The 27,386-nt window shown below is 40.7% G+C and overlaps 1 protein-coding gene across 2 annotated transcripts in view; it reads right to left on the bottom strand.

Moving 5' to 3' along the window:
* The window catches only part of kif26ba (kinesin family member 26Ba), a 100,050-nt gene that overhangs the window by 19,042 nt on the left and 53,622 nt on the right, over positions 1-27,386 (bottom strand). For both annotated transcript variants that reach the window (XM_084931140.1, XM_084931150.1), the window contains exons 6-12: positions 12,556-12,771; positions 11,604-11,697; positions 8,391-8,536; positions 7,996-8,112; positions 6,593-6,779; positions 4,561-4,750; positions 324-495 (exon numbers count right to left, since the gene is read on the bottom strand). In XM_084931140.1, the coding sequence (XP_084787266.1) occupies positions 324-495; positions 4,561-4,750; positions 6,593-6,779; positions 7,996-8,112; positions 8,391-8,536; positions 11,604-11,697; positions 12,556-12,771 (1,122 nt within the window). The remainder of the gene's footprint in view (positions 1-323; positions 496-4,560; positions 4,751-6,592; positions 6,780-7,995; positions 8,113-8,390; positions 8,537-11,603; positions 11,698-12,555; positions 12,772-27,386) is intronic.

Here is a 27,386-nt window from a genome sequence, read left to right as displayed (position 1 = left end):
ACACTTTTGACATCTGTGAGCGTAAGAAGTCAATTTGTGTCAGCAGCAAACGGAGACAAGAAGGTAAAATATTTTGTATGAGCTCTGCACAAGCAAGTCATTAACACAAATAAATAGTTTCAACTTCTATAAAAGATTTTCACCTAAACTCCAAAAATTAAAACACTGCAGTGCACTGTCAAGGCAATGTGTGTTTCAGCAAAAAATGAACTGTCAAAAAAGTAATTTATGTTTGTTTAAGATATTATACCTGCCACTTTACTTGTCTACATCTGGATAATTTTATTATTTTAATGAAGCACAAAGAAAGAAAGAAAACTCACCACTGTGACTTTAGTTTTCTTCTTTTTCATGCGGAGCACCCGGGAAGCAATCTGAATAGTGGAGAGGGTTTCTGAGAAATCTCTAGGTGAGGCAGAGATGTGAGCAATCATGGTGGTCCGGCAGTTCATGTTGCCTAGTGACTCCCTTAGCAACATGGTCAGCTTGCTGTCCCTGGTTACACATATACACCGAGACGTGAGCATTGAAGACATGTTGTAAATGCACACAGTCACTTAAAGGTGTGACAAAACTGGTCGATTTTCTCACAAATGCCCACGTATGTTTTGGCTAAAGGTTATTAATAACTCTTCTTGGTCAGGTAAAGCATTTTCAACAAGTTAGAGAGTCTGCAACATTAACACAACACAAGGCTAACATGAAATTTAAATGAAAAAAGCACTTATAATCATTAGTTATTTTTCCGATTATTAATGCAAAAAGAGACAAACAATTTGCTAATTAAAGCTCACAGTTCACCTATTTAATATTTATCCTCTGACCTGTAGCACTTTTTAATCCATCTTTTGGTGTAGGTTGTGCAGCTTTTGAGATATTTGCTAGATGCAGATGGTACTTATCTTTCGGTTTTGAAACACTCAGTTGCATGATCTGGTGACTTCAAAGTATCTGCAAACTTTTCTGTGAGCAGTTTAATATAGGAACTGTTTTATTTCCCTCTTCACTCTCAGTACTTTTGTATGTCACTACTGCTTTCTGCTATAGTTTGTGTCCTTGTCTTTATATTCACTCTATTTTTTCTCTTCTGTTTTGCCCTCACACCTAACCAGTCTTGACAGATGTCTGATACTCTTTGAACCCTGTCTCTTCCTGTTAAAAGGGGGTTCTTCCTTCCCAATGTCACCAAGTGTTACTTATATTGCCTTGTTAGACTGATGGTTTTCAATGTGAAATTGTAGCATCTATTTAAAAAAAAACTGTCCGGACAGTTATCTATAATCTAATAACAAAAACGGCAGTCCTGTAACTTTGCAAAGATAAGTGCTTCTTGCTCTGAAAATGAGCCCAAAGGAGCTTCCAGTTCAAAAACTAGAGTTTGTGGACACACACCCTTAATGTTCAACTCCTGTCATACTGTGTCACATGTACATGCACGCTTCACTCTGGATAGTAATACAGTTGATGGGTGTAGTTTAGTGGAAAGAGATGAAGTCCTGCATGAAACTGCTCACAACATAATTTTCTAATATCTCCAACACAGTGCAGCTCATCACAAAACAATCTAGATGGATAAGCAGCACTCCAGACCAGTAGTATAATATATACATTTGATTTTTGGGTGAACAGTCCCTTTAAAAGAGGAGCTCTGGGTATGATAAAGTCTAATATTGGGAGATGGTCTATGTCCCAGAGAGACTAAACGAGCAGATGGGAGAGTAAAACTAGGCTGTGTGTTTAAGAAAAGACCTTCTCCTGGGTGGGCTACTGCAATCATTCATAATGTTTGTGTGTGTGCTGTGGCCTGCAGGCTGACAGTGAGTACAGCTCCTCTGTGGCCCGATACCTCATGCTGCTGTCCCCCTTTTCTAAAAACACAGCCCGCAGTCAAGTCTTGCACATGTATGTGTACATTCACATGCGTGTATGCACACAACAGTGTACATACGCAAAGTACGTACACGCTCCTATCTGACCTCCTCCTCTTTTTCATTATTGCTTACTTTTTTTCTTTTCTGATTTCTCAGTTTGCTGCCTCGGGCTTCAACAAATCCTCCAGTCTCTGTCTCTCTCTTTCTCTCTCTTTCGAGCTATCTCTGCATATCTCCCTGAGATTAATGTAGGTAAACTCATGACTCATGAAGTATTCATTTGGATGTTAATTCAAGTGCTGGGGATGTTGGATTGGGTCTTACCTATCAGCCTGTGCTAGATTTATTACAAGCTTTACCAGGCAGGAACATCGTATATGTAATATGACACTCTCTGTCATCTAAATTCCTGGATCACCACTGTTTCAGAAAATTCATATTAAGGCATTGAATAAGCAACACTGTGGTACAGCTTTGCTCACAAATTTCTATTTAACTAAACTAATAAACTGAGAAAATCTAGAGTTCTAGTGTCAAAGAGATTTTGGCGAGAAGAGGAAAAACCTGCCCTTTGAGTGTCTTGATTGACAGAGAGACATGAGTGGGAAAGAGAAAACATTTTTTGGACAAGAAGTTGTGCAGCATCCACGATGAGGAAAGGGAATGTTTAGTAAATGTGTTAAGGGTCTTTGCAAGAGCATATTGTGACTGAAACATGGGTCTTTCAAGCATGTTGACTGCTGAATCGTGCCGAGACGCTTGGATTCTTACAGAAGGCAGTGCTGGTTGAACAGTCTGACTCTTTTTGTGAACTGGGAAGCTACAAAGTCCAAAAGTGTACTGATAAATGGTAGATTCACTGGTTACCTAGCAACAGTACTGGAACAGGACTGGGATTATAAAAACAGGATGGGACCCTATCCTGGAAGCAGTGAAGCATTGCAAGACAGGCTCAGCAACTGTGATGAAAGAAAATGAGCAGCCGGACTTTAAGCGTGTTTCGTTTGAGTCGAATATTTTCCCCTCAAAGGAAACAGCCGGCTATATGATTGCTTTGGTTTCTAGGGATGAGAAAGGTGATAGGAAATTCAGCTGATCAATCAGTTTGGTTGTGGGTGAAATACACTCATCAGTCACAACATTAAAACTAGAGAGAGGTGAAGTAAATTATGTTCTTCTGGCGGACCTTGGGATTTGGGAGCAGCCTCCATTACCAGGGCAATGCACCTGACCACGCCACTGAAACTGTTCAGGATCAGCAGATGGAAAGTGACAGAGAGTGCCGTAGATCCCAATCTGATCAAGCATCAGAAGGTGGTGCCAGCTGGAACAACTCCACAGGGACCACTGCCAACATCCTGGTACCTGACACAACAGGACTATAGACTGTATAGAAAAGATGGATGTAGCTGCTGGATCTGAAGATTCTGGAGAAGTGCCTGAGGGCAATGAGGTGGGAATTCCTTTAGTTAAAGAAAAAAACACACTATAAAGAAGTCTAGTCTGTAAATGGTCCTTTGGTTCCTTTGTCTGGGACCTTATTTGGGACTTTCTCAGACATCTAACATAATTTTCACTTTATTTTGTAAAGTGGTCTCCAAAAAAATCCAGTGTTACTACCTTATGAGTGTGTTTGCTCATCACGTCCACTTTCAAAGGGTCAATTGGACGAGGGTGAAAACCCTCAGCTCAAGGTTTTAACGCACTAACTAATTAGTGACATCACAATGTCTGTGTTCATCCTTTATATACAGTTTATGCACAGGACACCATTATTTTACTTTATAAATAAATACCTTCATTATACTTTTAATGAAGATATGTATGTATGTATGTATGTATGTATGTATATATATATATATATATATATATATATATATATATATATATATATATACACATACATACAAGCCCAACTTCAACAGTCTTAGTTCAATCACTCTTACTTCTTGGATATTTAAAAATGTGCTAGTAACACAGCATGGATTGTTAAAAACCAGTCAAATCCCATCACACTCCAAGAGTCTGAGTCACCAATGCCAAATCAGAGTCAGCAAAGCTTTGCTTAGAGTTTCAATGCTAAGTAGCAGGTTGTTTTGCAATGTAAATGCAAAAGCTTGTGATTAAATTAACCCAGCATGAGCACAGAGCTACACAGCCTTAAGCAGAGTGGAAGAGCAGAAGGGAAGCAGAGAGAAATTAGAAAAAAGAAGGGCATTTACAGTTTCACATCCCGTATTCTTCCTGCCAGAGCAGGACTATGCATTACTTTAGTTGTTATGATTTCTTTTCCCCTGGTTCAAGTATTTTTATTTTCAAACAATTTCTTCTGGCTAGAGTTACTGGCTCTATCATCTTTGCCTTTTCCTCTCTCCTTTGCTGTCATTGGCAGTCAGTTAACCAACAAAATGAATGTGATGAATATGTAACACCAGCTGCTGTTGTGTATGACAGTAAATCCCCCAAACCTGAAGCAACTTATGAAATCTGCTACTTTCCTTTCCTTTTTACCTCTCACATCAAGATCCTGCTTTCCACCTCAGCCTACCGTTCACTCTTCTCAACAGTTTAGTTCACCAGTTTCTGAATTTGTCTTTATTCTCCTCTTAAATTTATGCATTAATTAGTCATACTCCCACTCACCCACACCCACCCATAAACACAAACACACACACCCACACGAACGTACTTATATGGGATGTGTTTGCTTCCATTGACCAGGGCCAGAATCACATTGCCGAGTGCAGACAGCGAAAGGCACAGAGGAGCCGAGCTGGGTGAAGAGTTCTCCCTGCTTTTCCCTCCTCCTCCTCCTCCGAGTACTTTAACATCACAGCTGCCCAGGTCCAGCAGGTGGAGGCGACTGCGACCTCCTGACACTAGCAGAAGAGAAAAGATGGCTCAGGATTGAAGGACAACTTAGAGTTGTTAGTACAGTATACTGCATCTGTAAAAAATCGATATTAACAGTGACAGTAATAATATTAAGATAAACGTTTCCTAACATCAAACAAATCTTAATATTCGACAAAGATAACCCGAATAAATGCAAAATGTAGTTTTTGAAGGATTATTTAATTTATAAAGTAAAAGAAAAACTATGCAGACCTACCTGGCCCTATTTAAAGTTAGTAAGTATATAAAGTAATTGCCCCCTTGTTAAATCATGAATTAACGGTGATTAACCGCATTTTTGGAAAAGCTGAGCTCAGTTTCTTAGCCACACTCAGGCCAGATTACTTTCTGTTGAATTAAGCAATTACAGAATATGAAGAACATGAAAAGGTTACATGAAAAAAGGGTAAAAAATCAACACATGATGCTACGATTTAAAGAAATTCAAGAACAGGCGAGAAACTAAGTCACTAACATCTATCAGTCTGGAAAGGGTTAAAAAGGCATTCTTACGGCTCTGGGACTTCAGTGAACCATAGTGAGAACTATTATCCACAAATGGAGGAAACTTGGAACAGTGGTGAACTTTCACTGAGGTGACTGACCTACTAAAATTACTCCAAGATTGCATTGATAACCCAACCAGAAGGTCACAAAATAACACAGAACAACACCTAAAGAACTGCAGGCCTCACTTAGCTCATTTAAGGTCAGTGTTCATGATTCAACAATAAGAAAGAGACTGGGCAAAAATGGCATCCATGGGAGAAAACCACTGCTGACCAATAAAGACAAGACTTTTACTTTTTACAAGGTTTACATCCCATTAAATCTGACATAAAACTGATATAGTACTTCATAAGAAGAACATACAATCAAACACGGTGGTGGTAGTGTGATGGTCGGGGGCCGCTTTGTAGCTTCTGGATGTGGATGACTTCGTAATTTGTGGAACAATAAATTCTGCTGTCTACAGGACAACCCTGAAGCTCATGCAGGCCACAAACTGATGCAGGGTTATGCAGCAGGACAGTAATTTGAAACACTGCAAATCTCGATCTGAGTGGCTCAAAATAATTAAATTAAGGTTTAAAGGTTTAGGTTTAGGGGATAATCACTTTTTCACACAGGACCAGGTAGGCCTGAGTAACGTTTTCCCTTAATAAATTCAATCATCATTTTAAAACTGTATTTTTGCATTTACTTAGGTTATTGTTCTCTAATATTAAATGTGTTTGATTGAAAGAAACATGTAAGTGTAACAAATATGTCATTACAGTTATCATTCTTAAGCATTCACATTTCTCTCATACATACACAGATGCACACACATTGCAGTTTATTTCTGACACACACTTGTGTGTAACATAAATGGCAATAATCAGACATAATTTGGTCAAACATCTCTCAGGCATAAATAAAACCACTCAAATGCCATGTGATTTGTTATAAAGACCAAAAATAACTGTTGGAAATGACTTTGATTAATATATTAAGGGATCATGCGTTCAGTAAAAGGTGCATGTGCATCTCTGTTGCTGCAGTTTATTTGTAGCAACCATAATAGATCGATCTGCATATTGATCTGTCCTTCATTGTTCGCTCCTTACTTTGGTCTCCAGTGTTCCACAATTTATTCATAGCAAACAATATGTTTCTGTCTGCTTTTATCCTACTGTGATTATCATAGTCACAACAAACAACAACTATTTTCCTGCAAAGGTGAGCGCAGTAGATGTAATTGTTAAATGTTGCTATTGAGACATTTAATTGTTGCACCAGTAATAACAGTTAGAAACATCAGGGTTTAAGCATGCACTACTTACTTCCTCCTTTTCCCGTCTTTTCCATGCGATACTGATATATGTGTAATGTAAAGAGCATATGTGAATTTCTGTGCTCTTCTTCAGTGGTGTTGGAGCGTTGGCTACTATGGCGAGCTGCTATGGCTGCATCCAGGAACCAGGCTGCCTTTTCTGGTGTTGGAGCGCGGAGCTCAGACTGGTTCTGCAGCTGGAAGAGTTTGGGGAAGAAAATAAAGCATAAGAATATTGCACTTTTATCGACGTGATAAGGAAGCAACCGTGAGTAGCCAGAGGACAGGCAGTCAGACATGCCGAAAGACACTTCACCTTAGCTTGAGGGATTTGGTTTACCGAGGAAAAAGTGTTTAAACGCTGATAATATTGTGTACTGTGAGGATTCAGCGTGGCAGCAGACTGATTGGTATATTTTTAATAAATCATTTCTAATTTGTCTGCAGGTATGTGAGAAATAGAGGGAAGCAGACGTGAGTAATAGAGAGAGAGGAAGGGAGTGAGTGTGTGTGTGTGTGTGTGTGTGTGTGTGTGTCTGTGGTACTGCAGGATATCATTACTGATGAGATTATGTCAGATTAGTTAAGGATTACACAGATGTGTTTATATCAGACCCTCTAATCCTATAAACATACAGTATGACTGAACACACACACACATATACGGCTGCTAACCCATTGTCGCTCATTTGTTTTTGGTGTTCTTTTTACATTGACACGTTACTGAGACTACTGCTGCACAGATACCTGCAAACGATGTTAATAATAGTGATGTTCATTAGAATTTTATTCACATAAGCCGTCTTTTGTTTTCTGAATCTTGGTTATTAAAGGAGTTTGTTTAGCTGCATGTAATTTTGAAAAGTCACTTAAAAAAACAAAAGTTTGAATAGACAATGAGCCTTTTGAGAGTTCTGGTTATTTTTCCAGTTTTGTTTGTGTCAAGTGTTTTTCTCTTGGCATCGTTTTCACAATCAGGTGAATGAATCATCCGACTGTTTCTGAATCATCTCTTTAAAAATACTTCATTTTGGCATTGTAGGATAAAAACAGGATGCTGAACGATCAAAGTCCCTTTTTTCATTTGATGCACATCCACAGTACTACCAGATGGACTCAAGAGCCCCATCATCAATAACATCGACCATATTCAAATGTATTCATATAAAACTATTTTTATGTTCATTTATCAGTTGTGGTTATTGAGCTTAATGTAAACGATACTAGATCATCTCCTCCAAGACAAGTGTCTGTGGGTTCACATGCAAGCCAAGACTGCAGAGAGCTGTTTGAGGTGAAAACACATTTATACAGAGTCTGAATCTGTAAGGTTTAAATCTACAGGTACAAGTGACATGAACCAGTTCCAAGGTAAGCCGTGATGTTTTTAATTGTGTATTCGTGCATGTGTACCTGCATGCCACAAATGGGGTCCTCACACAGGTAGACCCCAGGTGACTGCCCATCCTGTAAGCTGCCTGTAGCCACTTCAGATAACAAGTCTTTAAGGTTCTCCTCTTTTCCCCAAACCTGCACGAAAGCACAGATTATTTCAAGAACAGTAGCTTCCTCATTTTATTTTCTCAGTTTTCTTAACATCTGTCTAGGACTAAATCTGGCCAGAAGAATCTTAAATTAAAATTTTACTTCACTAAGAGAAGACAGATACTAAAGATAGTTGACAGCTACCGCCAGTGCTTTTTAGAGACTATCAGTGCCCTGATTTGTCAAATGTCTGCATCAGGATTTGCACTCGTTTTTTTTCTGCAGGGAATGTTTCAAATTAAGGTTTCATTGCGATCACTGACCTCAACTGCAGAGACGCGGACGGAGAAGCGTGCACCAGTTTTCTCTTTTCGCTCATTGATGAGCTTAAACAACCAGGAAATGGCACAGGGGATTATACCCAGAGTCTGAAGAGAGTCATCGCGGCCGATCATCGTGTAAGATTTACCTGTATGAGAAAGCCAAAAAGACAATGGTGAACGGGAAATAAGCTGAAGATCTATCAAAAAGAACATCAACAGAAATAAGTGTGAATAGATGTGTGAGTGAAATGCATGTGTCTGTCCCTTTCAGTCACAAGATGATGATTATCCCTTTCCCACACCTGCTCTGGCTGTCAGAAGTTGGAGATCAAACACACACCTAAACAAAGCCATATGTCACACCTAACAATCACACCGGTGGGAACACTTGCACGAAAGACAGACGACATCAAAAGCCTGACTCCTGTGATGCAGAGCAGAGAAATGTGTCTGATTTGTTCCGAGAAAGGACGGAGGGGAAGTTGTCATCTACAATGTAATTTTACATTGTTCTGCACTCAGTGTTTCCTGGAGCATCTAGACTACTGTCAAAAATGATGATTTGTCCCAAAAATGTGATAAAAATACAACAAAGAGAGTTGTATTAAGCATCCGAAAGCTGGAGCTGTTGTAGCAGTATTTATAAAGCAATACACTTCTTTAATTCACAATGTTCAGTTTTCCAGATAAAATGTAAAGAAAGCTTTTAAACACATGTTAAAGATTATATAAAATGTTGCTATCTGCTATGTTAAAGAGCTCTTTTAAAGCAACAGTGGGTCATTTACTTTGATTTATCAGATTTACCAGTTGATTTCTTTTCATTTAGCAGATCAGATGGATTCCTTGACTCATAACGGCTCTGTGTAGTACCACTAACATAACCACAGAGCACCTGAACAACCACCCTTTCTCTTTTTTGCCTTTAAAGCCTGTGTGCAAGTGACAAAGAACACATTAAAACACACATCTGTGGGAGTTTATGTGTGGCTCTATAATGCGTCCTTCTGTTCTGACTACTGAAAACTGCAAATTGTGCTCATATAGCTGCCTACTCCACTGACTTATCATAATGCGTTTGTATCCACGTATGTGTGGTTTATGCATATTTCTGTGAATTGGTCTCATCAGGTTGACATACCTTTGCTATCAGAGAGAAAGTGAATATGTGTGAGGGAACATGGCAGAGCTGTTCAAAGACATCCACACACGAGCTTACGCAGACGCGCGCATTCATCATTACTAAGGATGGCCACTACAAAATCCATCACACATGACTCAAAGCAAGAGGATTCAATTCCTGAAGTTCATCCATTTGTTCAGGATCATTTAGACTTTTATTTAATTTTTCCTTTTTAATGAATTCCCTTTTGCTCACTGCGAAAATGTGCATGAGTGTGTAGTAGACTGGTCTGTGCCAGAATCCCCACATGTGTCTACAGCCAAGGGCCACAGAGCCGAAGGTAAATGCTCGTTGTGTTACTTTCCCCATTTTAATTAGTAAAAAGGTAATGCCATTATAATGCGGTCTCATTAAAATCCATGGCCTTAGGTGAGCTGGATCACAAAGAATTAACTCATCTGCTGCTACAGCAGCAGCCGTTTGAACAGATACGAGTGAGGTCACGGCATTAATATAGCAGTAAAACTGATTGAGAAATTGATTTCAATCAAATAAAAGAGTTTGCAGTGTTATTAACATAATCAAACACCGGCAGCAGGATATTAGCTTCACTCTTAGCCATATTACACAGGATGAATCACAAGCATCATAAATCACGAGACAGTCTGTATTTTGCATGTCAATATTTGACAGCTGAATGAAAATATGTATTCATGTTAAAATGACAAACATGGATCTAGACAAGCTGTCGTATGTGCACTTTGCACCATGTTGTTTCTGTCCTGGGAGTGTGACGGTTACATGTGCATCTGTTTGATTGATCTGTCCTGGATCTTATTTCTGCTATCATTCTGTGCTGACTGTGTAAACCCTAGTGGTGGTTTTCACATTTTTTATGTGCATGATCTATTTTTAATGCTATTTTATTAGATAGGATATTGGGCCACCGGGAGTTGTGATGGACTGCTCAAAGATGTCCGTATAGTGACCATTCTTACATTCGCCATAAACAAAAAGTGGTAAAATATGAAGAAGTAGAGTGTTGAATATATTTGTTTTGCAATGACATTTTGTATAGTCAGACCTACTCTGTCATGTGTTTAAGAAGAAAACAGGAAGTCAGCAGCTCATCATCTGAGTCACAACCTTTAGATCATGATGACGCTTCATCAAATTTGTATATACACTTGATTTTTTTAAAGTCTCTCCAACTTTATTTTCTTAATTGAATTCCTACTAGCTTCCATTAAGTAGTTTTAATCTTCCTATGGTCCATATAAAGACACTGACAACACTGTTCACGCCATATTTGCAGCAAGGGAACCAGCTATCAATAGAAAAAAAGACAAATTAAAAGTTATCGAAATATTTGCTGTATTTTGCCATTTTAAAGAAAGCGATCGTTTGCCCATTCTCCACATCCTCACCAAGTTTTATGAAATTCAGCTGGATAGTGTTTACATAATCTTGCTGACTGACTGTGGTTTGAGTTGAGCTGACTTTTTCTTCAGATTTGGCAAGATTTTGCTTCACAGCGGTTTACATGTTGATCTTTGCACTGCAGTGCCAGTCGAACTGTCACATCTCTGCTGTTGTCATGCTCTGCAGTTCAAGGAGACTTAGAAACTCAAGCTGAAGGCTCACAAACTGAGAAGGGGAAATGCTGCTTGTGTTTACAAGGACAAACACAGCAGCGGCTGATCCACAGTCGATGAAGCCTTATTCGTGTGTGTGTCTGCGTGTTTGTGGTGGGTCTTTGTTTGTCTCAGTGTATGTCTGGGATCAGACATGTTGCACTATGCAGTGAGGGGCCTTGACCCTTTTTAAGAGAACTTCTCTGACAACCAGCTTCAGAAGGATTAGAGGGAGAAAAGGGAAGACAGAAACACAGACAGAGCAGACTGAGAATGCTTTCAGCTTCAGCAGACACTAATCCTCTTCTTTCTCTCTCTGATAGATGAGGGCTAGTGGAGCGACGGCCAAGTGAAGAGCCGACACACCGATGGTCACACTCACTAAAGAAGACTCACGAGCCAAGCTCTGATTTTGTAGTTTTTGTGTGTGTGTGTGTGCGTGTGTGAGAGTTTTACCCAGTTTAGAGTGTCCAAAGCAGAAGACACAGCCATCTGCTCCGTTAACCACTGACTGAATGACCTCGGCAACTGTTCCTGCACACACTTCCGCCTAACGCAGGAAGACAGAGGAATAAACAGGGTCAAGTAAATCAGAAATACATTCAATTTTAGACAAACATTATTCACACTCGCGCTGGAGCTAGGATTCTGCTGTTTTGTTTTGATTTTTTAAACATCTGACTGTTGGTGTGGAGGAGATGATGGGCAACTTCCCTGTAATTGTCAGTATTACTGTGTTCTGGTTCTATAAATGTCTTAAAGAATCAGCATTTGCTTTTAAGCTTATCTCACTGGCTCATCCAGGGGAACACAGCTAGCCTAGATTCATGCAAATGCACATACCGACCAAGCAGCGACCTCTGTGGCTCAAACGTAAAGGTAATGCGCAAGTCAAAGACTTCTTCTTTCAGATCATGTGTCTCAGTCCTACCTTATCCTTAGCATCCTCCTCTGTCACACCAACCAACTCTGCATGACCTCCTTCTCTACATCCATGTCACCTTTTTGGTCTTCCTCTTTTCCTCCTGCTTGGCTGATCCATCTTTAACATCCTTTTTCCAAAATATCCACTATCCCTCTTCTGCCTGCCTCTCTAACTTCTTCTCCAAAGCATCTGTTTGTGAAACTGTTGCTTTTTAGAGCATTTTAATGCTCTAAAGATGTGACAAATATAATAGCAGCTATGGTAGAGCCTGTCCGAGAAGCTCATAATCCAGTTTTTGAGAAGAAATTTCTGTATTTTATTAGTCTGTTACTAACAACGGTGTTTGTTTGCATTGCAACCACACATTTTATCTACCAGCATGGTATCCAGTTCTTAACAAAATTTAAGAAGAGCGTGAAGTTCATAATTTTGTTTTTATTTATAGTCATTTTACCAGACTTTGTCACATAAAATGTCTCTGACCTGTGATGCATCAGGAGGGAACGCTGCATCAAAAGTGAACATCTTTGGTGGGACCTGATTGGCTCCGGCCCTTTTCTGAGAGGCAGCACTTTGCGTCTGATTTGCTGATGGGTCCATGATGGTGATTTGTTTCTTCCTGGGATCCACTTTGAGAAAGGAACTGGACTCGGCAGCATCAGACTGAGACATCGGGCAAACTCTCACCATCACTTTCACCTGAGGGTAAGACATGTCTGTGAAGGTTCTCAGTCATCCAGGTCATCGTAGTCAAAGGAGCTTGCAAAGAAAAGCGTCTGGACTTCTTTAAGTTTACTTGAAGACGTTTCACCTCTCATCCGAGAAGCTTCTTCGGTTCTAAGGTCAAATGGTGGAGAGTCCCAGATATAAACCTAGTGGGAGTATCCCCCCACAGAGGGACAAAAGGACCCCCTGATGATCCTCTAATCGCCTGAGCCAAGGTGTGAAACTGGGTGTGGGTCCCAATCAGCCAGAGTTTCGGGTGTGTTCATTGTGAAACCTGGCCCCACCTTATCATGCGAATTCATGAGGTCAGATGGCCCAGGATGTGAGTGGGCGTTAAGGCGTCTGGGAAGGGATCTCAAAACTGGATTATAGATGGCAGAGAGTTGGTGTCGTAAACCCCCGCCTCTGTTCAAAGATGGTCGCTCACAGTGGACATAGATGGCTTCTTTCACTCCTCTTTCAAACCATCTGTCCTCTCTGTCCAAAATGTGAACATTGGCATCCTCGAAAGAGTGTCCTTTATCCTTAAGATGCAGATGGACTGCTGAGTCTTGTCCTGTGGAGGTGGCTCTTCTGTGTTGTGCCATGCGCTTGTGAAGTGGCTGTTTGGTCTCTCCAATGTAGAGGTCTGGGCATTCCTCGCTGCACTGTACAGCATACACCACATTGTTAAGTCTGTGTTTTGGCGTTTTGTCTTTCGGGTGAACCAGTTTTTGTCTGAGCGTGTTGCTGGGTCTGAAATGCACCGGGATGTCATGCTTGGAGAAAACTCTCCTAAGTTTTTCTGATACACCGGCTACATAGGGGATGACAATGTTGTTGCGTCTGTCCTTCTTATCCTCCCTCGTTGGTGTCTGGTCTTCTTTTCTGTGCCTCTTTGCTGACTTTAAGAACGCCCATTTAGGATAGCCGCACGTTTTGAGTGCTTCCTTTACATGTGTGTGTTCCTTCTTTTTTCCTTCAGGCTTAGAGGGAACATGTTCTGCCCGGTGGTGTAGGGTCCTAATTACTCCAAGTGATTAGGAGTAATTAGGACCCTACACCACCGGGCAGAACATGTTCCCTCTAAGCCTGAAGGAAAAAAGAAGGAACACACACATGTAAAGGAAGCACTCAAAACGTGCGGCTATCCTAAATGGGCGTTCTTAAAGTCAGCAAAGAGGCACAGAAAAGAAGACCAGACACCAACGAGGGAGGATAAGAAGGACAGACGCAACAACATTGTCATCCCCTATGTAGCCGGTGTATCAGAAAAACTTAGGAGAGTTTTCTCCAAGCATGACATCCCGGTGCATTTCAGACCCAGCAACACGCTCAGACAAAAACTGGTTCACCCGAAAGACAAAACGCCAAAACACAGACTTAACAATGTGGTGTATGCTGTACAGTGCAGCAAGGAATGCCCAGACCTCTACATTGGAGAGACCAAACAGCCACTTCACAAGCGCATGGCACAACACAGAAGAGCCACCTCCACAGGACAAGACTCAGCAGTCCATCTGCATCTTAAGGATAAAGGACACTCTTTCGAGGATGCCAATGTTCACATTTTGGACAGAGAGGACAGATGGTTTGAAAGAGGAGTGAAAGAAGCCATCTATGTCCACTGTGAGCGACCATCTTTGAACAGAGGCGGGGGTTTACGACACCAACTCTCTGCCATCTATAATCCAGTTTTGAGATCCCTTCCCAGACGCCTTAACGCCCACTCACATCCTGGGCCATCTGACCTCATGAATTCGCATGATAAGGTGGGGCCAGGTTTCACAATGAACACACCCGAAACTCTGGCTGATTGGGACCCACACCCAGTTTCACACCTTGGCTCAGGCGATTAGAGGATCATCAGGGGGTCCTTTTGTCCCTCTGTGGGGGGATACTCCCACTAGGTTTATATCTGGGACTCTCCACCATTTGACCTTAGAACCAAAGAAGCTTCTCGGATGAGAGGTGAAACGTCTTCAAGTAAACTTAAAGAAGTCCAGACGCTTTTCTTTGCAAGCTCCTTTGACTGAGGGTAAGACAATAAGCGAAAACAGAGGTTGTTTTTAGACAGGAGGCTAAAGGTAAATGCAGGATTATCAGTCAAAGCTTGATTCTCACGTGTGTTTGGGAATCAGCTTGTTTGTTTGCAATTTTTCTGCAGGGGTGGATTTCTTCTGGTCCAACAAAAACAAGAAAGTCAGCAGGGCACTCAGACAAACAGCAGTGTGAAAGTACATTGATACAGTCACACTTTCTGAGATAGTTTAGAAAACTTTGCCAGTGTCTAAGATCACTTGTCATGAAACATGAAGCAGTCTGACAAGCTCTTCTGTTGAGTTTCGGGTTCTCCTCATGCCAACCACCCATTTCTATTTCACTTTTAAAGCATGAACACTTTTTCCCCGCTAAAGAAATCTGCCTGTGTCAAAGCCATGAGCAGACCTTGTATGTGTTACTGTGAAGTAGTGTTGCTGGAAGACATCTTCATGTTAGCTACAAACGACATAGAGCCACAAAACCAGAGTCACAAAAATTCCGCTTTTTAGTTCTGCGCTTATACAAGTCGTCACATGCTCTCTCTCCCTCTCATCACTTTATTCCCTCTAAGTACTTTTACCTCCCTCATCCCTTCCCCTCCTTTACCTGTCACTCTTTCGCTATCTCTTTCTCCTTCTATCCTAAATCCCTTCCTTTTTTCTCTCTGTTCACACCTCTTCTCTACTTCCACTTCACTGCCGCACATCAAAAGCCTGAATTGCAGGAATTCTATTTTAGCTTTCACTCCTCCTCTCCTTCGTCCTTTCCTCCCACTCCTGTCACAAACTGTTAGCAGCCGCAATTTGCCGCCTGGCAGCTGTTGTTGTTTTCTGTGATATCAGTGGCTGCAAAACGCAGCGTCATCGAATCTGACTGAGCTCCAGAACATTTTAACATATAAACAGCCCTGGTCTCTGTCGGTAAAAGGTGTTTTCAAGTTTGAAATACTTCCCAGCAGTTTATTGTTGCTCATCTTCTCCTTCCATTCCTCATCTGTGTGAATTTGTCTTTGTCTCTCTTTCTTGTTTGATGTCTCGCTGACTATATCGCTCTCTGATTCAGCCCGTCTGTCTTCCTCTTTTCATGTCTGTCACTAAATCTTCCTCCCTGCGATGCAGTACAGGATTATCCTGAAGATTTACATCGCACTTCTCCTTTGACAATCGGGAGAGAGACTCGGTTGAAGCGGATGATTGGCACTGGGTGTCAGGTGCTGTTATGACTCAGTGTTAACCACACCAACTGTCTCAGCGGCTGATAGGAGCCAACCTGATTATTAAATGCATTTGATATTTTGTGTGTGCCATCCTTAATGTCTTATATCTATTCAAATATCACAGATGTTTTGTGTCTCTGTTGTTGCTTTGATACAGAATTTATGTCTCGGTCAATGTCAGATGCCTTTCATTGAACTGGTAGTACAAGCTGCCTGGAATTCTTCCTGTACCTTAAAATGTAAGTGTGAAAAATGAGAACTATTTAGTTTAGATATAATCAGTTATAGTTTTATAGTGTTACATTTTGATATTCTTGGCAGCCAGTGATCGGTCCGCCAGAGCCTCCACTCCTGGCTGCCGCCTGGCACACAATGCACCCGACCCCCACTGCGCCTCGTGTGGGTGGTGGGCCTGCAGGAGGATGGGCCTATGTCCCTTTTTTTGGGCCCGGCAACTAGACGCTCGTTTTCGGGCACCCTCCCCGGGCCTGGCTCCAGGGCGGGGCCCCGGTAACCCTACTTTGGGCAGGGTGAACTGTTCGCTTGGTGTTCTGCTCATAGGGGTCTTCTGAATCTTTCTTTGTCTGGTCCCTCACCCAGGACCAATTTGCAATGGGACACCCTACCAGGGAGCAGAAGCCCCCGGACAACATAGCCACTGGAATCTCTGGGACACACAAACGCCTCCACCACGATGAGGTAGCAATTCCATCAAAAGGAGCCAGTTCAGGTGGTTTGGGCATCTGACAAGGATGCCTCCTGGGTGCCTCCTGGGTGAGGTGTTCTGGGAATGTCCCACTGGGAGAAGGGCCCCGGGGCAGACCCGCTGGAGAGATTATATCTCTCGGCTGACCTGGGAACACCTTGGTGTTCCCCCGGACAAGCTGGAGGAGGTGGCTGGGGAGAGAAAGGTCTGGGCTTCTCTGCTTGGGCTGCTGCCCCCGCGACCCGGCCCCAGATAAGCACAAGAAGATGGATGGATGTTACATTTTGTTCATTTGCAGTCATTCTCTTCACAACATGTTAATAGTGTTAATAGACAAAGTCACAGTATCAGAAATTTCCAAAAACCTTGGACACCGTGACGATTTATGGCAAACGGCATGACAGATGTAGCAAACATCAGATCAGCTAATGACAGGCAGAATCTGAGAGAAACTACATAAATTCATCATTAATTTTGGCCTCCAAGTCTCATCTGAGAAGCAGCTACTGGTTAAGTCAAGAACTGGATTCAAACACTGAAACAGGATTAAGCATCTAACTTCACCCCCCGTGCAATATAATAGGTATAGTTACGTCCTTTTGAACAATGAAACTTTTTTGTTTTTTGTCTTTTTGTTATTTGCCTCTTTACACCAACACAGTGGATTTTATATCAAACAAACAGGAGACGATTAAAGTGCAGACTTTCAGCTGTACATCAAGGTAATACAAATATAATACATGAATTACATGCAATGGGGCAGAGTGTGAGTATTTCAACACCTGATGTCATAAGCTGAGAATTTGCAGGACAATATCAATTATATTATGATGATAGTTACAAAGTGTGCTTAGCTTTCAGTACTTCATATTGCACTGAGGCACTTAGTAAGAAAAAAAAATTCAGTGAACTCTGTTTTTATGTGTCATACCCTGTCATATTTTATATCTATGAGGCACAAAGGTGCTGGACACATGAAAAAGATGTGGCTCCTGTGAGGGAGAGAGAGAGCAGGAGAGAAATCATTTGTCTGTTTGTGCTTGTTAGCACAGATGAATCATCGCCTGAAGTGTGCTTTCAGTTAAACGTAACCATGGGATTACCCATCACACAGTAATCCCAAAAACTCCAAATCCTGCTGAGTATTAGCTTACTACAAGTAAAGTCAACAATGCATTTATGTACGGTGCTTAAACGACTACCAGGTTCATGCCACAGGTTCTCTAAATTAACAGTGTTGGTAATTACCAAACTATATATATATATATTTTTTACTATAATGGTAACCCCAGCAGTATGCACAAGGTCTTTAGTTGGGCAGCTGTGGCTCAGGAGGTAGAACAGGTTGTTTACCAATCAGAAGTAGGATAGATAGATTCACTGGCCACTCCAGTCTGCATGTCAACGTATATTTAGGTAAGACACTGAACCTTAAGAAGGAATTCTAGACAAAGAGGTTAGTTAGGTTAGTGATTCAGTTTGTTATTTGCCTAACAAATAATATAATTTTTAACAGATTTCTAAAAATATGTGGCGGGGCGTGGTCTGCAGTGCCACTGCAGGGGAGCGGACGCACAATCACGCCTCGCCGGGTTTAAAGTGTGAACTGGACCCTGTCATGGAATTGTTGGTAGTGGAGTGCTCAGCTGCGAGCTGAAAAGCTGCAGCTGTGTGTGTAGCGTGACAGCAACCGTTAGAGTTAATAAAAGTATACTGAAAAGCACGAAACCTTCATCATGCCATGGCTTTGTTTCATATAGAAATTGTAATTTTCTGCCAGGTGGTCTAATAAGTGTGTTAGCACCCTAAGTAGGGGTCCCTGGCTGTGAAAATTTCAAAAAATGAAAAAATTTCAAGTGAAAATTGTCATCCATCACATTTCTGTGCTGTGAGATAATATCAACCTTAACTATATAAAGTAAATTTTCTGCCAAGGGAGGTTATTTCTGCTGCTATCATTTTTTTAAATAATAACTTTTAGCCAAGGGTGAAAGAGCTAAAAGTAATCAGAACAAAGTCATGTTAGACTGAACAAACCCACCCCGATTTATTAAAAATAAAAGCACGCTGCCAGGCTTTCTCTCGGTTGCATCACCAAATGACCACAGACCTTTTAAGAGTCGGTTCAACCAATTTTGTGAGTGTCGATCAAAGAGTGTGGATGTTACCAGCTTTCTCATATGAAGTTAATAGCACATGTGGTTAAACCTTAAAGCCTGTCTATAGGTGAGGGCGTGAAATGAAGCGAGATACCAAATGCAATAAATGTGTAACGTTTGATGACCTTAAGAAAACTGAACATACTGAGTCTTAAAGTTGGGTTAATGTTTGTGCCAAAAAAATCAAATAAAAGAAATAAATAAACACCTATACCTACAACACACACAAGCTCAGTCTCTCCCACACAGTCTTAGCTTCAGTACTAAGCCCTCTCCTGACCCCAATAAAAGAGCCCATCACATGAGTAAGAGCCTAGGGGGAAGGATTTCACCAACGCATGCTTTACAAGGCGTAACTCATAAAGTCTTCCCCCCTAAGAGCCCATTTCCTCCTCATATCCAAGAGTGTGGAAGGTGTTCATGTATGCGTGTATGTGTGTGAGACTGAGGTATAAGTGGGGCCAAAATGCAGTTCCTATATGTTTTTAAAAGATTAAATGAAATCGCAAGACCCACCAAGGGCCATTAACCTCAATTACCTTTTATACCAACAATAAAAAGCTCTGCAGTAATGATGGTGAACATCAAGAGGGAAACTATTTCTAAGTTAAAATATAAAAATATACCACAATAAATAAGGTCCCTTTGTGCCACTACATACAGTGTAGTTCAACTTTTAATCACCAGCTTTGTTTTTCAGAAACATTTGGGCTCAGCACTCAGTTTAAGGCATTTAATCTGAAATGAGATCTGTAGTGAAATCATTTGTCTGCATGTTTTATAAAAACCCACACCCACAATAATCTCAGAGGATCCTTGGACTACTCGCTCTGGTGAATCAATAAATGTGGCGCAGCCAATATGAGATTTGCAGGAGGAACACAAAGCTAATGGGCTCTTTGCTCTGTTTAATGAAAAAGAAGGGAGAGAAAGAAAGATGTAGCCTGAGAGAGAAATGGGTCACTAATGACTCTCCAGACACTAATGCGGCTGTCACGGTGCTCTCAAACTCTGTCCAGCTCCCTCTTTGGAAGCAACCCTCACTTCCTCTCTTCTTTTTTCACCTTAAATATTCTCTTTATCCTGCTCTGTCTGTTATTCCCTTTTGCAAGACGGAAAACCATCTACATCTCTATATTTGAAAAAAAAAAAAATCACAATGCTCAATATCTCAGCCCACTCCATTTTCTCATCTCATCTCACTCGCCTTTCCTTACCTCAAACGTCATCAATACTTTGCTCTTTTTTTAAATCCTGAAACAGAAATTCTTAAATGCTTGAACATCTTTCGAATGTGTCAGAGTGTATGTTTGATTCGCATTTACAGAGAAAAGAAAGAAGAGGACATCTTTCTGAAAACTGGCCTTCACAGATCTTCCTGATCCTCCACTTTAAATACCACAATGAAGTCATTGAGCCAATTTAAGGAAAGGAATTAAACAACTAACCCTGAGCTTAGAGACCATTGCTCGATAGCCCCCTTACAGCAGAGCTTCATCGCTATTGGCTGGAAAATCAATAAGAGACTGAGACTGAGCTCTAATTGGTTCCCTAAGACTGCAGAAACAGACATTTGTGCAAACACATGTACAAAGAGAGCGATACAAGTACAATATAGGAACAGAAAGTTCAGGCTTCAATCAATTCTATTCTGAACTAATTTATTAATTTCACCTCGGCTCGCAGACTCAGAAGATTCATGTTAGCTGTTCTCTTTTGGATGTACTGCCGAGATATTACAACCCTGAGGTTTGATATTTACATAAATGAGCTCTGCTGTATCAGAAACTGTGAAATAATGAAGCAATTTAATGTTTTGGAATCACATAAGACTTCTATGTTCACCTTTAGGCACTTCTGGATTTTCTTTAGGTGCCTGTGGTGCAGGTACCTAAAGAACATTTACTGCTTTGTTTAGCTTATGGGCCACAGAGGAAATACAACACGCTTTTAACTTCTCCAAAATTTCTCTTTCTACATAAAATGTAGCAATTTTTGGAATTTGCCCCTTGGGGATAAATTAAGTTTATCTGACTCTGACTGAGCCATAGCTTAACAACAGGATCAAAAAGCACTGCTCTATCATTCAGCGTAGCAGTAGTAGCCACAATGTGATTGCAGGTTGCTGCTTACTAATTCATTGTCTTATTATTCTTTCCATCTTCTGCTGTTACAGTGCATTAAACACAAGCTACTGTGCTGGAGTTTCAATGATTTCGTTACTGCTGTTGTATTATTTACAATATTATCTTATGTGCATTTTAATATGATACCAATGTTAGATTATTTTAATTAATTATTTTAATATTTCACTAGGGACAAAGTTAAACTAGAAATCACTTGCATATTTACAAACATTATGAAACACTGAAGGATGATACCGCTCTTGGGTGACAGTCACTATCCATAGCAGCTGATACATATGCTTTCTAATGGTCATATTACTGCTTGTAAGCTTCACTGAACCAGGAAAAAAAGGACTCTTTAAAAGTATCCTTTGCCAAACCCGGCATCATGTTTTTTGATGAAATTGTGAAATTGTGGCTCCTGGAAAAAAAAACCTGCACAGGCATGAGGAGAACATTCAATCTTCAAACAGAAGAGAACTCAAATGTTCTTGCTGAGAGGCAACAATAGTGAGTGTAATGTGGGCAGAAAGAGGAAAAACAGCAGTCATCTAATATGCTGTGTGTCAAGCATTTCTTAAAAAAATTGATCCGTCAGGAGTAAAAATGAGGAAAGGAATTACCTGACTGGCTCTCTTGTCTATCATCAAATTTAAGGCACATCAATTTAAATTATATAGCCTCGAGAGTGTTATACACCCATGCTAACTGTGTGGGTTTGTGCGTGTGTGTGTGTGTGTGTCTGAGTCTCGCATGCTTCAGGCTTGCCAATACTGACAGCATTAATATTTCAGCTAGTAGGTGGAACAAAGTGGATACTGTACTGGATTCCTATAACAGACTCACTCACCTAGATACAAAAGCCCAGACACTCAGATAGGTGCAAAGACATGCAAAGGCCCACGGAAATGCGCTTGCACGTGCTTACTCATGACATAGACGAACACAGTTTGTGGCCTGTGGGGAATCGTGGCTGCTATTAAAAATTGATTAGCTGTCGGAGTATCATTTTACCCCAAGGTCAACTCACAATCTGTGAGTGAGCACATGTGCAACATGCTGGATACAGAGATTAAAGAGAAGGAAAAAAAAATCTCAGTCCTTCATTGTCATTCAGATACAGAGAAGAGTAGATATAAAAGTGGGAATAAGATAAGGTTTTTCCTTCACTAGATAAGAGACAAAGATAGGTTAGAGACGGGGAAGGAGTAGACAAGTGAAAGCTTCCCATATTAGCCTTTTTAACACTTCTAATAAAATTTCTTATCCTTCTTCAGGTAACTCTATGTAGATCACATATAAAACTGTGAATGAAGTGCAATAGGCAGCTCAAAAGAGGATATGTACCCCTGGGGCAACTGTGACATACTCATGTATTTCTAAGAGTAACAGTACGGCTTTGAATGCTGCTCACGTGGCTAAGGAAACAGACATATGACACACAAGAATATTTTCTCCAGACTCGACTGCAAAAACAAAAAAAAGAAAAGGTCCAATATTTTCAGATTCTTCCCGAAAACTAAAAAGACAGCGAATGCACGCAGTTTAGAAGTGGAGAATTATGATTCCATAATCTAGCAGCGATACAAGCATTAGCTTATCTCAACTGCTAAACGACACTTCTGATGACAGCTGGTGATAAATCCATCATGAAACTCATAGCTTCTAAAACGAATTTTGGATAGTCAATTTAAGATGCATAGAAAGTCTTTTTAGTGTAACTTATCTTTCTTAATTATAGATGAAAATCCTTTTCATCCAATCGCTGGAACTCCTCTGCAATTTTTTTATCTTTGCTTTTCATCTGACAGCTTCAAAGATGATAATGTTTCAGTCTCTGCTGAATGTCAGTGTACTCTATAGATTGTTTCCTAAGTGATAAAGCATATATAGTTTAATTTCCTACCGATATACATCTCCCCTTGCTGTCAGTGCTCTGAATGGAAAGTTCCCAACAGACTGATTTGATTAAAATGAGACGGAGCTTACCAACATGTACAGAAGCACCGTGTATAGAAACAATATGACATCCCTAGATAGAGCAAGCCGGACCCCTCTCTCTGTCTTTCTTTCTGCAGCACACACGTACTTCTGACCTGCACAGGTTGATTTCCCCTGGCCTTAAATGTGATGTCTCAATCTGTTTGGTGCCATATTAACATCGGGGAGAACACTAACCCCCCATAACACTCACGGGCAGGCCCATGTATTCTGCAGGATGTATCGTACACGTTTCCACCAGGGGCTACGCTGCTTCCTTGACAGCTTTCATTGTATACTATAATCCCATGAATATGTGAGCATGCAAGCCCATGTGTGAGCGTGAATGTGTGCAAATGCCATTTCAGCAGGGAACCAACCCCCACCGCAGGTGACATTTTTACTAGAGAAATGTCACCACAGCCATTTTCTTCCCATATGTTTGCGTGAGCATGTGTGCACGCAAGTGTGTGTGTGTTCGTTAGTGTGTCAGCATATGAATGACCGTGTGTTTGATTAGGTCTTGACAAGCTTCAATTAATTTCAAAGGAGAGGCTTGTTATACTCCAAATATTAGAATATTGCCTTGCTTTTGTACCATTTTCCTTCTTCTTTTTATAACCCATTTTTATCCTAAACAAAAAAAACAGATAAGAGAAAAGAGGTTTATCTTTGCAAAAAACACAGAATTGGTTGTTTCATGTGTATGGAAACTAAGATGTAAGTCAAACACTTGTGGTTCAACTTCCATTCATTTTCTTGGTTATGAGAAATTGTTCTCCTCCTCTGTTTCTTTATCCTGAGCTAAGCTAACTCCTATCTCCTGGTGCAAACTTAGTAAGTATACGGTGGACACTGATCTAATAGATTATCAGAGTTGAATCAAAGCAAGTAGTCTGATTGTAGAGCTCCAGGAAGAGATACAGGTTTCTAATAGTAGTCACTGTTCTTCCAGTGGCATGTTTACACACATAAGTCCTCTGATGGTAAAGGAGGTCCACAGAAGACTGCTCTGTCTCTATTCCTGTTCACCTTGTACACCTCAAACTTCAGTACAACTCCCCTCCAGGTCATACCACCTACAGAAACACTAAAGATTTTGCAGTGGTTGGATGTATTAGTGATGGGGAGGAATTATCTGCTTCTGAATGTGAATTCAGTCCAAAGAGACGCTGATCAATTTCATAAGGAAATGGACGTTTAGGAAGGCTGACTGTGATTTTGATATGATAACAAAGATATGATTACTGATTCATCCAGCACCAATTTTCCCACTTCAACATAATAGGTAGTACTGCAGCTTAATGCTGGTTTCTACTTGTGTTAAATGGAAAGAACCAGAATTATATACAAATATATATATGTGAAGCCAGCATGGCAGTGCTAAATACTGCATTTCATCTCGTGACCACTTAAGGCTGGCTCAAGTCAGTGAATACCCATTTAAAATTGTTATTAAATAAATCAAATAAAATAACTGTGGCAGTTTGTGCTTCGGTTTTGGTTCGAAATGCTAGCATTTCATTAGTCTGTTGCTTCAGCACTAATTAGGTATCTGACCTTGTGGAATAAACTTGTACAGCCTTCCCATCTAAATATGGCTCCAAAAAAACAACCCTCAACCTTCAAAATGTGGAGTGAACAAACCAGTACATCACATGGTGATGGCATGTCTATCTGCTGATGACTGACTCTGTCTGCATCTTCCTGCACTTGTAGTTTGAGTGTAACTTAAGTCCCAAGAGAAAACAATAAACCATGAGATATTTTTTAATAGTTTAGAGATATTGCATTAATACCATTATGTTTGTTTGTTCATTTATTTATTTAGCAGCAGTAATCTTGTTGTAAAAAATTGTTCTTGTGAAAGCCCCACTAAACACCTTAAGGAAAGGTATTTCACAACAGAAGAAACCCTACATACTGTATGTGCTAGGGGGCTCATAGTTGGTTTAAATTAGTTGTAATAGAACACAGTTTGTACACATCTATCATGAGGTAAAAGAATATCAAAGTGGGGTGAAATGGTAGAAAATATATTGAGCATATAAAAAAATGTCACGGAGGCTGTGAAGAAGGTTTTGGTGTACGTGCTTTCTGATGTACACTTTGTATGAGGCTTCTGTTCAGGGGTCGATCTTATAATCATTTATGTTTGTGACTGTGGCTGCAAATATGTGAGCATGAATCCATCTCCTTGACAACTGAGAAGACATCTGCCATCTCCATATGGAGAGAAACAGAGAGAAAGATTCAAAGGAGGGACGAAGTAGAAAACAGAGAACACAAAATAATCAGTTAGAACAATTAAAAATAATATATTCAGATATTTTTATCCTTTTATCTTTAAAGTTTAGAGAAAGCTTCTTTTTAATTATTGGTGTTTCCCATCTTTTATTTGATACCAAAGACGAGAAATGAGAATACCACAATACTGAGAGTTTTTGAATTTTAGGCTGTAGGAAAGGGTTCGAGTCCTCAGTATTTTATGGTTTTTCTGACTAAATGGGTGTAGGTAGTATCCTGCATTAATTTCACAAAGTAAAATTTTATTGCCTCATTATAAATGGAATGGAACTGACTTGAGACACTGGGCTTGGGTCTCATCTGGTATTTGATATGAATGTCACACAGAGTTAAAATGACACGATGGCAGAGTGCCCAAATGGTTGCAGCCCATGGCACATTATTGAAGGTCCCTGGTTTGGTAAAGGCATTTACAACCCTCCTTTCTGTCTTCCTACACCTGCATCATCCTACAAATTATGTCACACATGCACAGATTAATAAACAGATAAGACCTGGTAGAAAAAATCTGCACACCCAGTTGTGCTGCACACCGATTTTATGCTTGTGTCTGGTGAGCGCACACTCAAAAGCACAATGGGACAAGTGGGGTCTCTTTCTTTCTCTGCGTGTGGTAATGGACACTGCTGCTTGATGTCTGATTTTGTCCTCCATAGTCATTCATTCCCCAGCAGGAAGGACACACACATACACGCCTCTCACTCAAACTGTGGAGGAGGGGGCACTAAAAACTCATTACATGGACGATCAATATTGCACACACTTGAGAACCGAGTGTGTGTTTGCCCCCTCCACTGCATCCACAATGCACACACGCGCACACACACATACACATACCATGCTGGCAACAATGACAGATGACTTTTGTCAGCCTGATATGTGTTACCGTGGTAACCGGTAGGTTACATTTTGGTATGTTACAGCAGAGGAGACACACACACGCATGCCAGTAGACACATTTAGATAAATGAGGCAAGGTCACGATAAAATACAGCAGCTTAATATTTGATCAAATTTGAATACTTTGAGGACTGAACTAGCTCTTAAAACCAGATCGTTTTACAGTTGCCAACACAAATGTCAATGCAACTAAACATGAAAAAAAAAAGAAAATTAATACTTACAAATACCTCCCCTGGGATCTCTGACCCTTTTTTTGTTTTGGGCAATCAGATCACAAGTGGGAAGCACTAAATACAAGTGTAAACAATCTGCAAAATGGACTGTGATGTGATCGCTTAAACCACTTGCCAAGGTGGTCGGGGACACAGTCGCTGCATATCTTTTGTAATGTAATCACTAATAGGTCCTGATGCATCCCCAATAAAGATATAACAAGTAAATGCTGTTAGTGTAGGATGGTGGGCTGGTATTATTATTATTACAGTTCATTAAGCATTTTGTTGTCTCTGCTCTTCCTCACTTGACTGTTGAGAGATGGATGTTATGACTGTGCACAATACCCTGGGACCTTGTAGTGAATGTGACCTAAAAGAAACTGCATTTAGGCATGAAGACAATCTCCTGAAGCTCAAGCCGAGCATCAGAATGGGGAAGAAAAGGTAATTTAAGTGGCTTTGATCATAGTTGTTGGTGCCAGATGGGCTGCTCTCAGTGCTTCATGATCTGCTAACCCACTGGAAACGGCCCCCCACACAATCATCTGTAGAGTTTACAGACAGAGTGGTACAAGACAGTAGTGACAGAAATAACCACGGTATGCAGAAAAGCATCATTTAACTATAACACACTGAACCTTCAAGCACATGGGCTACAGAAGACCACAACCGCTGCCATTCCTCTCAGATAAGAACAGAAAACTTAGGCTACAATGTGCACAGGCCCAGCAAATTCAGACAATAGGACAGAAAAATTTTGCTTGGTCCGATGAGTCTCAATTTCAGCTGCAACGTTTAGATGGTCTGGTCAGAATTTGGTGTAAAATGGTCCCTAAGGACCCCAAAGCGCTTTACACATTCAGTCATCCACCCATTCACGCACACATTCACACACTGGTGATGGCAAGCTACATGTAGCCACAGCCACCCTGGGGCGCACTGACAGAGGCGAGG

This window comes from Perissodus microlepis, chromosome 1, assembly GCF_051167445.1.
Source record: "Perissodus microlepis isolate ML-2025 ecotype Zambia chromosome 1, ASM5116744v1, whole genome shotgun sequence".
Classification (NCBI taxonomy): Eukaryota; Metazoa; Chordata; class Actinopteri; order Cichliformes; family Cichlidae; genus Perissodus; species Perissodus microlepis.
Note: the sequence above shows the minus strand (reverse complement) of the source record. Positions and strands in the feature narration are given on the sequence as shown.